At 37.3% G+C, this 16,909-nt stretch overlaps 1 protein-coding gene and 1 long non-coding RNA gene across 4 annotated transcripts in view; one reads left to right on the forward strand and one right to left on the reverse strand.

Moving 5' to 3' along the window:
• The first annotated feature begins 866 nt into the window (after window positions 1–866).
• LOC309486736 (coiled-coil domain-containing protein 172-like) overlaps window positions 867–16,909 on the forward strand; it is a 38,587-nt gene continuing 22,544 nt past the window's right edge. Inside the window, exons 1-6 of one of the 3 annotated variants that reach the window (XM_082154159.1) lie at window positions 870–1,038; window positions 1,234–1,319; window positions 2,524–2,640; window positions 2,935–3,100; window positions 7,792–7,893; window positions 7,996–8,098. In XM_082154159.1, the coding sequence (XP_082010285.1) occupies window positions 948–1,038; window positions 1,234–1,319; window positions 2,524–2,640; window positions 2,935–3,100; window positions 7,792–7,893; window positions 7,996–8,098 (665 nt within the window). In that variant the 5' untranslated portion in view covers window positions 870–947. Of the gene's footprint in view, window positions 1,039–1,233; window positions 1,320–2,523; window positions 2,641–2,934; window positions 3,101–7,791; window positions 7,894–7,995; window positions 8,099–16,909 lie in introns of all 3 variants that reach the window. The other 2 variants (XM_082154160.1, XM_082154161.1) reach the window with 2 other exon arrangements.
• On the reverse strand, window positions 9,726–16,826 carry LOC309486751. Its single transcript, XR_014201670.1, has 2 exons — window positions 16,445–16,826; window positions 9,726–10,082 (listed from the first exon to the last, which is right to left on the reverse strand). It is a non-coding gene; the product is annotated as an uncharacterized lncRNA (long non-coding RNA).

The raw sequence follows: 16,909 nt of genomic DNA on the forward strand, positions 1-16,909 counted from the left end.
CTATTTGTCGGACAGCCACTGCCTGGAAGTTGATGCCATTGTTTGTATGCACTCTACATGTTCTCAATGGGGTAATGGCAGTGCAACTTCTGAGAAGTTTGAACTGAAACAATAATGAGAATAAAGTCACCTGATTCCAGGAAGTACGAGGAACAGATTCCTCGTTTTAGCCATCTTCACTCAGGAAAGGCAGCACAGAAACTGCATGTAGCATATATGAAAAGATGTATTTAAACAAACGGTTTAATGCTGCACACAAATATCATGCTACTAGAAATATTAAAAAAAATATATGAATAAAAAGAAATACAGATTGATATCTAAGTTAAAAAAAAATATATATATATTCTCACTAACATTTAGAGTTAGACATTTAACGCCAACAATAAAAAGAACTGGCTAGGTTAGCTGATTACCTTAAAAGTCCATAGATATCACAGTAAGTTCGTTACGACAGGCGGATGCAATGAGTCCTGTTTTCATGTAGGCCCTAATTTAAAAAAAGAATTTACTAAAAAATAAACACGTCTGTTTATTTACAACTTAAAAAAAAAAAGGTCTACTTTGGCCTAGTTTTGGACCAAATGAGGATGAATAAATTATGACAGAAATCTAATTTTCAGGTGAACTATTTCTTTAACATGCCTTCTTTAATTTACCTACTATTTCTGACCTACCATAAGAACATTTTAGTGTCTAAAGCAACACTGAATCAGCATTATAATGCGGACTAGAAGAGAAAACAACAAATCACTAACGTCTTTAGCGCGCGTACATTTGCGAATGCGCAGTATGTGTGATGTGTCAGGATTGCGCATGCTCACATCGCGTGAATACGAAACGCCTTTTCCCCCGAAACAAATTATCAACCAAGCAAGCTGCCCTCGTCGTTTGACTGCTACTAAGCTAAGTTAGCCAGTTTCCTTCATTTTGATATTTGGTATTTAATGATTAAAAAAATGAGCCTAGAATCTCTTTTCGAGCAAATTTTATTGACAGAGCAGCAGGTGTCGGAAAATATCAAGCAGCTTCATGAAGGTAACGCTGGGTAACGTTACATGGGCAGGTTAACGGTTCATTTGTTGAGATGAGCTCGCGAGTGTTTTTGAACAAATAAAATTCAACACAACAATATTTTAAAGTTATTTTACATTGAATATTAAAGTATTTTGTAAAAAAATATGTTCGTAGAGTAAGAAAAAGTTAATAATGTTCGGTTCTTTGCTCATTCAGTTAAAGCTGCCATCAAGAGTGTACAGGACAAAATAAACTCCTCATGTGAAAAACTGGAGAAAGCACATCACGAACTGGACGATAAGGTTTGGACAATTATTACCCAGTGTTAACACACACACACACACACACACACACACACACACACACACACACACACACACACACACACACACACACACACACACACACACACACACACACAATGGAAGATTAGAAAATATACATTTCCCATGTAATTTTTTTCTTAAAGTGTTATCTGAATATATAGGCCTAAATTACATCTGATATAAATATTGCCACACAGCAGAGAATGTCCACTGTCACTCACTTTAAAGTTTATCTGTGCAGAAAGCTGATATGCAGTATTAATATCCTTTGGCGCTGTGAAAAGACATTCTGTTTCATGATTAAAACACTTCATCTAATGGACAGGATACATTAAAATGGAGTGGATCAATTCAAAGCAGCACTGCAAAATCAATCTCGTTTCTTTCAGATTACATTAGTATTATTGTTGAAAAACCTTTAAAAATACAATTATCCTTGCAAACATGTGGCACACCGTTTCTTTGAAACCAATGCCAGACATAGTAAGTCAATGAGCAATTGAATCATTTGATTAAAGAGGTCACTCTTTTCATGAATACTGAGGTCAATACAGAATCAATAGGATTCTGAATGCAGATTACTTCAGATGTCACCCATTCACATTTAATTGATCATCAAGTAGTACATTTTAAAATGTATATTTAACATTTTCACCGTCTTTAAATTCATCCGTTCTGCATTGTGGAAAGTTTAGAACATTTAAAATACCGACTCCTTGAATGACCTCAGTGATCCACCTGAGGTAGTGAATGTCATGAAAGACGTGTCTAATTTTCTGCGTAATATTATGTTTGGTCAGACCAACGTGTGCCATGTAATTACGAAGCATAATTTGCTTGCATTCTTTGAAGCCAGGTTGAGAGTAATTACCTGAAGGATCCTTGATGTCTTTCACAGTTGACTGAGCTGGTAAAAGGGGAGAAGCAGGGACTTGAATTCAAAAGGCAATGCTATGTCAATTACAGAATGACCTACAAATACAATGACATAAGCTTACCTTAACAAACAGCGTTGAAGCCACTGATCCGTCAGATGAGCAACATTCTGTGCTGCTGCAATGTCTTTGTGCATCCAGTTATAAAACTTCACTGTTGTGAATACAAAGTTCATTTGAGGGACACTTTTCGGGACCATCTGAATAAGACACTGGTCAAATTAATGATTTATTTGTGACCATAGGCTCAGCTCCTGTCTGAAAACAAACTGCAGCTTGTTTTGATGACAAAACGACGAGATCAACTGGGAAGGAAGAAAGAGGAACTCCTGGAACTGCAGAGAGACCTCAAAGAAACCCTGGTACATACTTTCACATTTTAAGAATATTTCTATTCCGTCGTTTTGGAAAGGCTATTGTCTCTTCTTCACACACCCCATTAAAACAAAACAAAGTTAAGCCTGAAACAATATTATTACTATGTGAAGCTTGTTACCATCATGTGGACTGATAAAGAAAGACATCATTGGCCATTGAAGATTTCAGAGCCATGCATTATCCGTCATCTAATACAATGTACATGCTGAAGTGTTAAAAGTGCTTTTGTACTCTTTTTGTAATCTGCATAATAGTATTTCCATTGTTTTAAAATTCAGGACAGACTGAAAAGAGAATTTTGTGAAGAAAGAGAGAAGTTCCTGAAGGAGATGATAACTTTCAACAATGAATTCAACCTAATCAGCAACAGAAATGCTGTTTTTCACACCCAAACCTGCTCTAAGATCCAGAGGCTGGAGTTGGAAGCTGAAACTCTACACAGAGGTAAGTGTTTCATTGTTGAAAATCAGACAAAAGTATTTAATTCACTGCTCATCAATGCATTACAAACTACTGTACATAAATCCAATCCGATCTTAATTAATCCAATAATGGTCGGCTCGGTAAGATTTTAATGTTTTTGAAAGTCTATCATTTGATAAAAAATACAGTAAAAACTGTTATTGTGAAATATTATAATTTAAACAATTGAAAAAAAGTTGTGTTTTTTTATATAGTTTAAAATGTAATTTATTACTGTGCTGGCAAACATTAAGCAGACATTACTCCAGTTTATCATTCTATCCCTTTTCACGGACTATGATGATGCGTTTCCACAGTTATCAACATTGCAAATCTAGTAAAGTTTTTAATATTTTCATTTAAAAAATAAATACACATTTATAAAGCTATACTTTGTGTTATATTATCTTGGCAGTAAATTATAAAAATGACAAAATACAAATTAACGCTCCTGCAAGGGTGTTTCTAATACATCGGCTGATGGAGTGATGGCAAATTTGACATCTTTCTCTCTTCTGAATGTTGTAATAAATCTCTATATTTTTCCCTCTTTTGGAAAGTCAAGGAAATACTAATGCAGATTTTTTTTGCTTTTAGAGCAAATGCAAATAGATCAATTATATTTCCTGTCATCTCCCATTCACCACCATAGACATTTACCCAACTATAATGACTTCGGCTACTGAGAACCCTGGAAATGTGAAAAGGGTCCAAATGTTGATTTGGTGTTCAAGAAACATTTCTTATTATCAGTGTTGCAAAAGTGCTGCTTAATATTTTTGCAGAATTAATGATAACATGTTTTTTAGGAGTCTTTGGAAGTTTAAAGTGCCCATATTATGGCATTTGAAAGGTTCCTATTTTTATTTTGGGAGTCCCCAACAACAGGTTTACATGCATGCAAGGACAAAAAACACTTTCATTGTCTTATAATATGCATTTATTTTTACCTTATTTGCTCAACGACTCCCAAAGATTCGCTCAACGATTAGTTTTTCCAAACCCCTCCTTTGCGTGATGCTAATCTGCAGTGATTGGTCAGATGACCCAGTCAGTTGTAATTAATATACTGCATGCAGAGCTTGTCGGAAACGGAACGCAAGGAAGTTCGACAGGTTGTGTATTGTTTCTGCAATACTTGTGCTTTTGACACTTAGTAAATGTAATAACCCATCCTTCAATTAGCCTGGCTAACGTCAGACCACTTTCTCTTTGAGACGTGGTCTGGGAACCACATGTTCATTTTCTCGTATTTGAGGCGTGGTTTACGAATGCCCAGAGCCGTTTATTGGGCGCTACAAATGTCTATCAAATGCGCCTGTACGTAGCTCATAGCCAATCGTTTCAATTATACCAGATGACGTATGTAGAGCGACAGATATTCAACGAAGAAGACGACGATGGGTCAGAGATTTATGTGTACATCAGAGTCCTGCACGGGTCCGATTTTGTAAATCCGCACCCGCCCGTACCCGCAGTGCTTAAAACCGCACCCGACCCCTTTTCCGACAGCAGCACTAATTAAAATCTGCACCCGACCCGCTTAAAATAGAACCGACACCCGACCCGCACCCGAAATAAAATCAGTTTAGACTATCACATTATAGACACACTTAAAAATGTTTATTGCCAGGTCATACAGAAGTTATTACACGACAATTAACACAAGGACAACTTCAGCCGAAGCTGTCAAAAGGCCGATACATGAAGAACATGGCTAACGTTACCACAAAACTGAGTAGCCTTATAACGTTAACATTTTACCAATCGAACAGTCGCGGCTACAACACTATATGCCACGCAATTTCGTCTAGCCTACATCTGACCATTTTGGGTTCAAACACCCTGTGGTGTGCAGGGCGCACACCACACATACTTAACAGTGTTAAATATGAAAAATACCGTTCGATAGAACTGCTTTGTTACCACAGTTATCTGCGTGCTTCCTCGGCGATGAAGTTCCACATTTGCGGCTATCCAACACGAAAATGTTTGCAGCAAAGCCTTTCACAATATTTTCTTCAGATAACTCCAAATTTCTCCCACACACTGGACTTGATTTTTGATGGCGTATTGTCGACAACTTTACAATCTCCACTAGCTATTCTTTTCTTCAACACCTCAGCATCCATCTCGACGACTGCAAGCAGATCGCGCGCGCGGTTATGATGAATTTTTAAAAGTGAAAGTAGCCTAGGTGGTAACGTTATAGATCCTGGGACTGATAAACTGATGTGGATTTTAAATTATTTTATCAACTTGAAATACAGGCATTTTTTGTAGATGTGTTCCTAAAAATATGCATATATTTTTACGTCTGTCATGTTGGATCCATAGATATAAACAAACTGCTTCGGTGTGTCGCATAGATGTCGTCATCGTCTTGCTGCTCCCTCCCCGTTCTGCGATTGGTTCCCTAGCTGAGGCGAAAATCTGGTCCATGGAATCCATTCTGACTAGCAGCGTGAATAAAATCGCGCTGTGCTCAAGGCAGCATGGGGGAACCCAGGCTATCCTTCAATAACAACTAGCTAGCGAATCCACCGTTGAACGCATTTAGGTTGAAGAAGCAGTCATCAGTAAAATGACGGGAACACAGCACAAGGTTCGGGTTATACTGCTGCGGTATCGTTGTAAAGATAACCTTCAGCCACTGATTCTTCACATGCTCATCCTTGGGCAGTGGAAAAAAACTGGCTTTACCTTCACATTGTAGAGCACAGCGTCTTCTCGTCATGATGCTATTCAGTATCCACAGGAATCAGCTGCAGTGTTTGAGGGGGTTCAAGTTTTCCCTGGTTTCTGCGTGCGCAATAAGTGAGTTGGCAATATGCTAATGTTTCGTCTTGACGTCACAACGAAACGGCTTAGGATTTGTTTGAAAAACGATTAATTTAATTGACTCAGAGTCGACTCTTACTTTTGAGAGACAATAACTATACGGTGCACTTTCAGATTTAAAACTTTGCAGGGTGTTTTCATTCACTTAGAGCTATGTTACACACTACATGAATGGTCATTTTCAAAAATCCATAATAGAAGCACTTTAAAAGAATAGTATTCGTTTGACATAGAAATCTTTTGTAACATTATAAATGTTTTAGTGCACTTATGATTGATTTATTCGATCATAAGTTTTTGCTTCCAAATTTTTTGCTTCCAAAAAAATCTTGCTGACCCCAATCTTTTGAACTGTAGTGTACCTCATGCCAAAGAGTCCATGGTCTCTGAATAAAATTGTATTGGTTTTTATTTTTTAAAGTCAAACTTGACATTGTTTTAGTCAAAATGGCTATTTAGAATCATATATAGGTTTTCATTAACTAAACATTTTTATTTAGTATTTTGAAGTCAGAGGTAATACTTATCGGTTCAAAAAACCACCCACAAAACCTCGCACAATACAACTTTAACATCATAGGATGTCCTGTTACTTTATCCTCTACAGTAAAAGACCTGGGTGTTATACTCGATTGCAACCTGTCTTTTGAAAATCATATTTCATATGTTACAAAAACAGCCTTTTTCCACCTTAGAAACATTGCTAAGCTACGTAATATGCTATCAGTTTCTGATGCAGAAAAGTTAGTTCATGCATTCATGACCTCGAGACTGGATTACTGTAATGCTTTATTAGCTGGTTGTCCTGCATCCTCAATAAACAAGCTACAGTTAGTCCAAAATGCCGCCGCTAGAGTTCTTACAAGATCAAGAAAATATGATCATATAACACCGATTTTATCATCACTGCATTGGTTACCTATAAAGTTCCGTATTAATTACAAGGTATTGCTACTGACTTAAAAAGCCCTAAACGGCTTAGCTCCAGTCTATTTAACGGATCTTCTATCACCCTATAATCCATCGCGCTCTTTAAGATCACTAAATTCAAGGCTTTTGGTCATACCTAGGATATCCAGAACCACCAAAGGAGGGAGAGCGTTTTCACATTTGGCTCCAAAACTCTGGAATAGTCTTCCTGATACTGTTCGTTGCTCAGACTCGCTCTCCCAGTTTAAAACTAGATTAAAGTCGCATCTCTTCAGCCAGGCATTCATATAATCCTACAGTTCAAACTACAATCCGGCCTCTAGCTCATAAATACCAGAGGAGAACTGGCCCCCGACTGAGCCTGGGTTCTCCCAAGGTTTTTTTTTCTCCATTAGGTCACCTGATGGAGTTTTAGGACACCATTAGGTCACCTGATGGAGTTTTAGGACACCATTAGGTCACTTGATGGAGTTTTTCGGTTCCTTGCCACTGTTGCCTTTGGCTTGCTCAGTTGGGGATATTTTGGGGATATTTAATTTTATCAATCAATAAATTCCTCTTGAAACAAACTTTGTTGTATTATTTTAATTTAATACTGTGAAGCTGCTTTGATACAATCTGTATTGTGAAAAGCGCTATACAAATAAACTTGACTTGACTTGACTTAATTCACTAACCATCAAATCATTCACTACACGAGATTTAGCAACTATTTGAGCCAAAATTTGTGTTAATGAGCACTGAATGACTCAAGCTTTTGTCGACATGCTGTAGGCATGAAGTTGACTAATAGATACAAAAATACACAAAGTATCATTGAAGAAGTTATTCAAAGGTCTCTTTGTTGTAGTCTGATTGCTTGCCAGCAGGTTACTTGAGTTATCACCTTTGCTTTTCCTCAGAGATTGACTTACTGAAGCAAAATAACACTTTGCTGAGTTCCATGGAGGCAGAGAAGAGATCACTAGAGGCTGAGCTCCAGGATATAAAATCACAGCTTACAGGTGAAACAAGGCTCTGCTCACTTTTGTACTTTCTCTGACATAGTTTAAAAAGTATCCATGTGTCAAAAAGGCCTCACCCCCTAGTTTTCTGTCCTTCTGCAGATATAGAGAGAGATCTGAAGGAAGCAGTGGCTTTGACAGAGATTTTGAAGACAGAGAGGCTCACGGTCCGTCAGAAACCTTTGACGGACAGCACCTGTATCAGGCAAGAAAGTTAAGACCTATTGTAATGTTAGTGTGTCTTCATCTACCCAGAGAAACATGATCCATGAGGAGCGTGAGCAAAGAATGCTGAATTTCCCTTCATCCATCTTTAACATCGTCCTCCTCCTGTCACTTCACCATGTGTAAATAATGCTGCATTAGATCCATCCTATTAATTAGGTCTTTGATATGTTGCTTGCTATGTCCGGTCCAGAGTTAGATAAACACAACCCCTTCAGATCAGCGCCCCACTAGGAAGTGATGATGGAAAGGGGATCGATAGCTGTCCTGTCTCAGGAAGAAAGCTCCTCCACTGGGGTGTGTAAATCATATGTGGGGGTAGTGTGGAGCAAATCTTCCTCGTTAATAGGAAAGACTGTATAAGCCCTCAGGATGTGCTGAGGACGAGGCTTTTGGGACAGCGCTGCTAAGCTCAGGATATGTTCATTCCTCTCCTATGTAGTCATGAATCACTCTTAAACGCATGCCCCCATCGTGCAGAGGGCAGTTTTTCCCTTGTATTGATTATCCGACATTGAACATGTCAGTTGAAATTAACAGTGTCTATTTAAGTGGAAGTTATGAGAGAGACTCCATTAGCATTCCAAACTTTACTACATGGCAGGGTTGAAGTGAGTTATTTTGCACATGTAAAGATGTTTCAGGTTTCATGTGTTTTATCAGGCACTTTGGGTTAATTCTAGACTTTCTTAAACCTCAGAGTTGGTTTCCAGTAGTATGTAGTGAGCTTATTCACATTCCTCATTATAATGTTTTGGGATGCAAGTTACACCAAACCATTATAATCAAATGTTCATGTTCATGTAGTGCATTTGTTTACCGATTGTTCTGAACTGTGTTCGTAAATCCTTAAATCTCTTTGAAAAGTGTGCATTACAATTTGTTTGTTGATTTGCCTTAACTGGTTACATCCTGGAAACCCATTCAGCAGGAACAAAAAACACTGCATTTCAAAGAGATTTACTTATTTTTCCAAAGCAACATTTAGTCTAAAGAAGTAATGTAATAATGTCTTTATATGAAAATCAAACATATTCAGTTCTAATTAGTAAGTGGTTTATACTATCCACCTTATTCTGCTCTAAACATTGTGCGCTGCCATAACGATGACTCCGGTTGCCTACTTCCGGTTCGTAGCGCTTGACCTGTACTAGCAGCGAGAGAATGAGTTCAAGGCAAGCTCCTCATGTGCTGTTGTTGGTTGTTTTAACAATTCAAAGATTTCAAACTTTTTAGAAACTGAGTGTTTCGAGCATAAGATAAAAAGGAGATAATGCCCATGTCCGGTTCCGTATCAGATACATTCAATAAAGTAAACGTTTAGAGTGGTTAGCTGCGTTAAAACTGAAGCATAAGAAAAAAAGTCGGAAAACTTTGCCCATTAATTAAGGCAAGCAGGCAAGTTTTCGGGTTTTATGGACAATTAAAAATGTGAATATTCACGTTGCACTAGCGGTGGACTTTCAGTGAATTTATTTAAAGATTTATTTTTTAAAGAGCCGTTTGTGAGTCAAAAGAACCGGCTCTTTTCAGTGAGCTGAGTCAAACGAGCCGAAATGTTTACTTTTCACATCGTTTTAAAAATAAAAACAGTACAAGTACAGTAGTCATAACTTAGAATTTTATTATAATTGTATTTCATATAATATACAATAATGTATTTTTTACTTACATCAAATGTGATAATTGCTAGTTCATTTAAAATATCAAAATATGCACCCCATACACTTACCCTGTTTTAAATGAAATAACGATGTCATAATATTGTGAGATTTACACCATTATGGAAACAATAGAGAATGAAGGCAGCACAAATCGTCGGAACACCGGCTCACAAAAAAGAGCCGAAATGCCCATCGCAACGCAAGTTATTAGGTGGCCAGTGTTTCACTTTCCCTCCAATAATATTTTGTTTTAATATCGCGGCGACGTATGTGTGCTTACTGGGAACATAATAAAGACACCTTTGACTAGTAACCAAAAGTCCAAATCAAAGTCTCTGCTGCACCAATTTAACTGATATAAATACTAGTGTAGAACATTGCATAGAAACCGTGTCTATTCCTCGTTTAGTGAGATCAAATAATAAATCTACTGCAGGATCTAGGAAAAATCTAATTGTTATTAAAACAGAAAATGTTGCTATTGGTAAACAAAAACTATTTCTAAAGCTAGGTCTTCTAAACATTAGATCACTCACACCTAAGGCAGTTATTGTAAATGAAATAGTCACAGATAATAGCTTCGATGTACTTTGCCTTACTGAAACCTGGCTTAAACCAAATTATTATTTCGGTATTAATGAGTCTACTCCTCCTGGATACTGTTATAAGCATGAGCCCCGTCTGATTGGTTGTGGCGGAGGTGTTGCAACCATTTATAAAGATATTCTAAATGTTACTCAGAAAACGGGTTATACGTTTATTTCATTTGAAGTACTTGTACTAAATGTTACGCTCTTAGATGTTAGAAAAACATCCCTATTATCTCTAGCCTTGGCTACCGTATATAGACCACCAGGGCCTTACGCTGATTTCCTAAAAGAGTTTGCAGATTTTCTCTCAGACCTATTAGTCAATGTCGATAAAGCATTAATTGTTGGAGATTTTAACATACACGTAGATAATCCAAATGATGCGTTAGGAGCTGCGTTTACAGATTTATTAAATTCATTTGGGGTCAAGCAAAACATCACCGGATCAACACATCGTCTTAATCATACACTCGATTTAATTATATCACATGGAACCGAGCCAACCGATATAGTTATCATTCCACAAAGTGATGATACCACTACATGGTAACTTGCATATTACGTACTGCTGTAATATGTCATGCGGCGCCACGTTATCAACCAGGCAGAACAATCCTCCCATCCACCATCACTTATCTAATCTGTCTCAGCTGCTGCCTGAACCCAAACAAACAGATGAACTAGAATAACTAACTAGCACTATGAGCACCATTCTCTCTAGAACATTGGATGTGGTTGCACCTATTAAATTAAAAAAGGTCAGAGAGAAAAATAAAGCACCATGGTATAACAATACTACGCATGTTTTAAAGAGAGAAACCCGTATTTTAGAGCGTAAATGGAAACAAACTAATTTAGAGGTCTTTAGAATCGCGTGGAAAGACAGTATGTCACGTTATAAAAAGGCCCTAAAAGCGGCCAGGGCTGAGCACCTCCGCAAACTAATAGAAAACAACCAAAATAATCCAAGGTTTTTATTTAACACCGTGGCTAAACTAACAAATAAACAGACGTCACCCGAACAAAATATCCCGTTACAGTTCAGTAGTAATGATTTCATGAACTTCTTCACTGAGAAAATAGAAAGCATCAGAACCACAATTGTAAACGTTCAATCTTCAATCGCGCCTTATAATTCAGCTTCAATTATCACCCCGCAAGAACAATTACAGTGCTTTACAACTATAGAACAAAAAGAGTTAAATAAACTTATCACGTCATCTAAAACAACAACATGTTTATTAGATCCTATACCAACTAAACTACTGAAAGAAGTGTTACCTGTAGTGGAAGAGCCTCTCCTCAATATTATTAACCCTCTGGAGTCTGAGCGGTTTTTTGGACCCTGGGGGTGTTCTGACATGCTCTGACATTTGTGCTTTTTTCAGTTGCTTATAAACATATTAATGCAAAGGTGTAAATTCACTCTATATAGCACAAACAGGACTACAATAATATGTGAGCCACATGTATGTACATGTTTTCATTTTTGAGAGAATAATGTTTATGCGTGGTTATCGAAAAAACTAAAAATTAAAGTTTTTGAAATAAGGCCACAAAACACATACTAATATGTGGCAATAAGACTTTTGACTAATGGATGTCGTCGCCTATAGTTTTTTCTTCAAAATTATGTGAAAATAGTTGCATACATTGATTTAAATTGATGTAAAACAGGTTTTGCTTGGAAAGCCAATATGCGAGGGGGGCGTGAACGAGGAGTGGTTTACACCTTAGAATACAATGTCCCACCCACTCTGCATAATGATGAGCCATTCACTCAGGTGTGACACACTGACTGAGCCACAATGCAAGGACAAAAGATATATTTAGAAGAAGACTTATATTGACCATTTAAGATTTTGCTTACATCTATCTTGTAAATATGTTTTGCCATTTTATTAAAACGGTTACAATTACAACAATAATTACAATTTCAACAATATTTCAAGTGTACTTTCTTTGAAAAAAAAAAATGATTATAGGCCTACATTTTATCTATGTATTCATTAGTTTGAATATAGCCAACATTGGAACAGCTAACATCTTAGTTGATGACTTTATTTTTGACAAAAATAGTATTTTATATATAGAAATTGCTAAACAAAAGCTTATTTGATGTGGCAGTATATTCTACAGTAAAAACTGTACCCAAATCTACTAAACAAAATGTTGTCTTTCATATTTCGTCTGACTGTAATGTTGTTTTCATGAAATATTAGGGCATATTGTTAATTTGCAGTTTAATACGTTGCTTATACAAATAGCCTACATTTTATTTCAACATTCAGTCGATTTTTACTCATCTCAGTATAGCAATACAGTTTGCTAAAACATCATCATTCATTCACACACGCGATTTAAATTTAAACCGTCTTTGCCAGCTGTGGTAAACAGCGCGCATCTCTGCCGTTTATTCATTCATAAACAGAAACCCACGTGAAGAAATTCACGTGAGAAGGAAAAAACTTACTAGTATTCCTCAGCTCGCTCCTCGATATACCCGCACTTCTGAGGGACATTTTCCATTAGTATTATTCCTCACAGCGCTGCAAGACGGTGTAAACATGTAATGATCTAAATAAACTTGTGTGTTTTCTCGAGCTGATGGGGGCGTTCACAGGATTGCCTCAGCCATTTGCGTTTGAATAACGCGCGCTCTCCGTGGGCGTGTCACATTACATCTGAATTAGCTGTAATGAGGTCGACTGGAATCGCTCTCTTTTAATACAGATTTCACAAGATGAGAATATTTGTTTTTTATATAAATTACTTTATTTAAAAGAAGAGAATTCAAGCTTCATGCCTGTGTGTCTGTATGTCTGTTTGACTGAGCATTCGCTGAGTTATTGTTCATTTTCGGACGCGTTTCAGAATGGACTTCACTGGCAGAGAGAAGGCAGAACTCGCTTCGTGTTTATTTTTCTTTATTTGGCAAAAAGCACAACACTTTGTTTTTATTGTGAGTATACACAAAAATAATACACATTTAACAGAATCGATTGATGTATGAAACTCCTATGGAAAATCAAAGTCAACAGAGTATTTATGAGTTTCTTTTACACTGATAAAAAAAAGCGAGCTGGTATCGCCGGCGATACAGCCGACCTCAGGGGGTTAACTCGTCTTTATCTTTAGGTCATGTTCCAAGAACATTTAAACTGGCAGTTATAAAACCTCTCATTAAGAAACCACAATTAGATCATAATAATCTAGCAAATTATAGACAGGGCCTGAATTTCATTTTGGAAAATGGGGGGGAAATCCCCCCTTAGGTGATTCTTATGGGGGGGAATTTTTTATTTGAGGGGGGAGTTTAGACTTTAAAAAAAAATGTATTACATTTATCTCGCCTAAATGTATGCTCACTCATTGCATTTTTACAATGGGGTAATTTTGTTCTTAAGAATTTACACAACACAAGGAAGCTTGATTTCAATCTTTGAATTAAATTGAAAAAAGAAGCACAAATAAATACAATAGAATAAAGATACCAATAAAGAGAAATAAAGAGAACAGTTTTTGCTTAGGTCTAACACTAGTATTCAGAAATACTAGAGACTGAATAAAGTAATCAAATGTAAAATAACACTGGGTAGTATTTTAGTCCTGACTAAATTAAATACATAGGCTATTAATCCTGATTCCTTAAAATGAAAGCTATGTTTTGTTGTTTTGACAACCAAATTAATGACAGACACATATGTCTGCTGTCCCTTTAAGAGCTAGTGCACGGATCCTGTTTTCATTATACGGTCACGTGCGATTTATGCTTATTTAAGACATAACCGACTGTGTTTAGAGGATACTCACCAAGACCGAAATTGACATCATTTTCGCATGTTTTTGACTGTTAAAGCGATATAATCCACGAAAAATAACTTTTGTTACCCGCGAGCTGTTTGTGAGGCGGCTTTACTCTATGTATGTGTGCAGAGAAAAAAACATCTCTCAGACAGCGTGCAAGTACTGAATAGTAAATCGCGTGAATGTTTAAACTGGTAAGACTTAAAAAGACGTGCAAATGGTAAAGTTACTTATGCAATGCTGGCCCGATTATGCAAGTGACAATTCCGTCTATCCCGACTCCCGAAACGCGAGAGTATTATCGCCGCCTGCAGCTCTTAACGATTGGCTTGTGCAACCCATTTTGCGAGACGATAGAAGACGCAGCACCGCTGAATCACTCACGCTGTTTGTGAAATTGCGTCTCGCAGACAGTTTTAAAATGACTGATTTGATTTTATAATCTGTGTGGATTAATTTACTAATACAACCTACATGCTAAAGTGAATCAATGTTTGCGGGAATTTCCCGCATTATAAATGGGAGACCTGCGGGAATGATTAAAATGATGCGCAATACCCGCAATCCCGCGCCGAAATTCAAGCCCTGATAGACCCATTTCAAATCTTCCATTTATGTCTAAAATATTAGAAAAAGTGGTGTCTGCTCAACTGGGCTCTTTCTTGCAACAAAATGATATCTATGAAAAGTTTCAGTCTGGATTCAGACCGCATCATAGCACTGAAACTGCGCTCGTTAAAATCACAAATTATTTACTTTTAGCTTCTGACCAAGGCTGTATCTCAATACTAGTTTTACTTGATCTTAGTGCTGCGTTCGATACTATAGATCATACATTACTCTTAGATCGACTACAAAATTATTCTGGTGTTCAAGGACAAGCACTAAGCTGGTTCAAATCATACCTATCTGACCGCTACCATTTTGTCTATTTAAATGGAGAAAAATCGATCATAACTCCAGTAAACTATGGAGTGCCGCAGGGATCTGTATTAGGCCCTCTGTTATTTTCCATATATATGATGCCACTTGGAAATATTATAAGGAAACATGGAATTAGTTTCCATTGTTATGCTGATGACACTCAAATATATATTTCATCACGGCCGGATGAAAACGCAAAATTTTCCAAATTGACAGAGTGTGTTAAAGATATAAAAGATTGGATGACGCGTAATTTTCTTTTATTAAATCCAGACAAGACAGAGGTAATACTTATCGGTTCAAAAAACCACCCACAAAACCTCGCACAATACAACTTTAACATCATAGGATGTCCTGTTACTTTATCCTCTACAGTAAAAGACCTGGGTGTTATACTCGATTGCAACCTGTCTTTTGAAAATCATATTTCATATGTTACAAAAACAGCCTTTTTCCACCTTAGAAACATTGCTAAGCTACGTAATATGCTATCAGTTTCTGATGCAGAAAAGTTAGTTCATGCATTCATGACCTCGAGACTGGATTACTGTAATGCTTTATTAGCTGGTTGTCCTGCATCCTCAATAAACAAGCTACAGTTAGTCCAAAATGCCGCCGCTAGAGTTCTTACGAGATCAAGAAAATATGATCATATAACACCGATTTTATCATCACTGCATTGGTTACCTATAAAGTTCCGTATTAATTACCAGGTATTGCTACTGACTTATAAAGCCCTAAACGGCTTAGCTCCAGTCTATTTAACGGATCTTCTATCACCCTATAATCCATCGCGCTCTTTAAGATCACTAAATTCAAGGCTTTTGGTCATACCTAGGATATCCAGAACCACCAAAGGAGGGAGAGCATTTTCACATTTGGCTCCAAAACTCTGGATTAGTCTTCCTGATACTGTTCGTTGCTCAGACTCGCTCTCCCAGTTTAAAACTAGATTAAAGTCGCATCTCTTCAGCCAGGCATTCATATAATCCTACAGATCAAACTACAATCCGTCCTCTAGCTCATAAATGCCAGAGGAGAACTGGCCCCCGACTGAGCCTGGGTTCTCCCAAGGTTTTTTTTCTCCATTAGGTCACCTGATGGCGTTTTGGGACACCATTAGGTCACTTGATGGAGTTTTTCGGTTCCTTGCCACTGTTGCCTTTGGCTTGCTCAGTTGGGGATATTTTGGGGATATTAATCTAATTTTATCAATCAATAAATTCCTCTTGAAACAAACTTTGTTGTATTATTTTAATTTAATACTGTGAAGCTGCTTTGATACAATCTGTATTGTGAAAAGCGCTATACAAATAAACTTGACTTGACTTGACTTGACACCTGGACTCGGTCGAGACCAAAAGCCATATTTGGCAAGACCAGTGGCCGAGACCGGGACAAGTCCGAGTCCGAATGCCAGCCAAGCCCGAATCCGAGACAAGCCCCGAGACCATAGAAAAACGGTCTCGAGTCCAAGACCGGACTCGAGTACTACAGCCCTATCTACTACTTTTAATAACTACAAACGATCACCGTAGCCGTTACGCTAGTACTAACATTCTATGTAAACAAACACTTCAACCGGAAGTAGAAAACCGTTTAGTCAGTTGAAACCGCTATGAATCATGGGAAATAGAACGGGCGCAGAATAAGGTGAATACAACAGGATTTGTGGATTTCCAAGGCTGTTGTGTTCACATTCAGTGTGGAAATTCTTTGCCCTTAAAGGGGTGGTTTACTGCTTTTTTTCTTTGCATGATTGTGTTTATGGGGTGCAATATAACATGTCTTCGTGTTTCTTTTAGT

This window comes from Leuciscus leuciscus, assembly GCF_965113295.1.
Source record: "Leuciscus leuciscus genome assembly, chromosome: 22".
NCBI classification, from domain to species: Eukaryota; Metazoa; Chordata; class Actinopteri; order Cypriniformes; family Leuciscidae; genus Leuciscus; species Leuciscus leuciscus.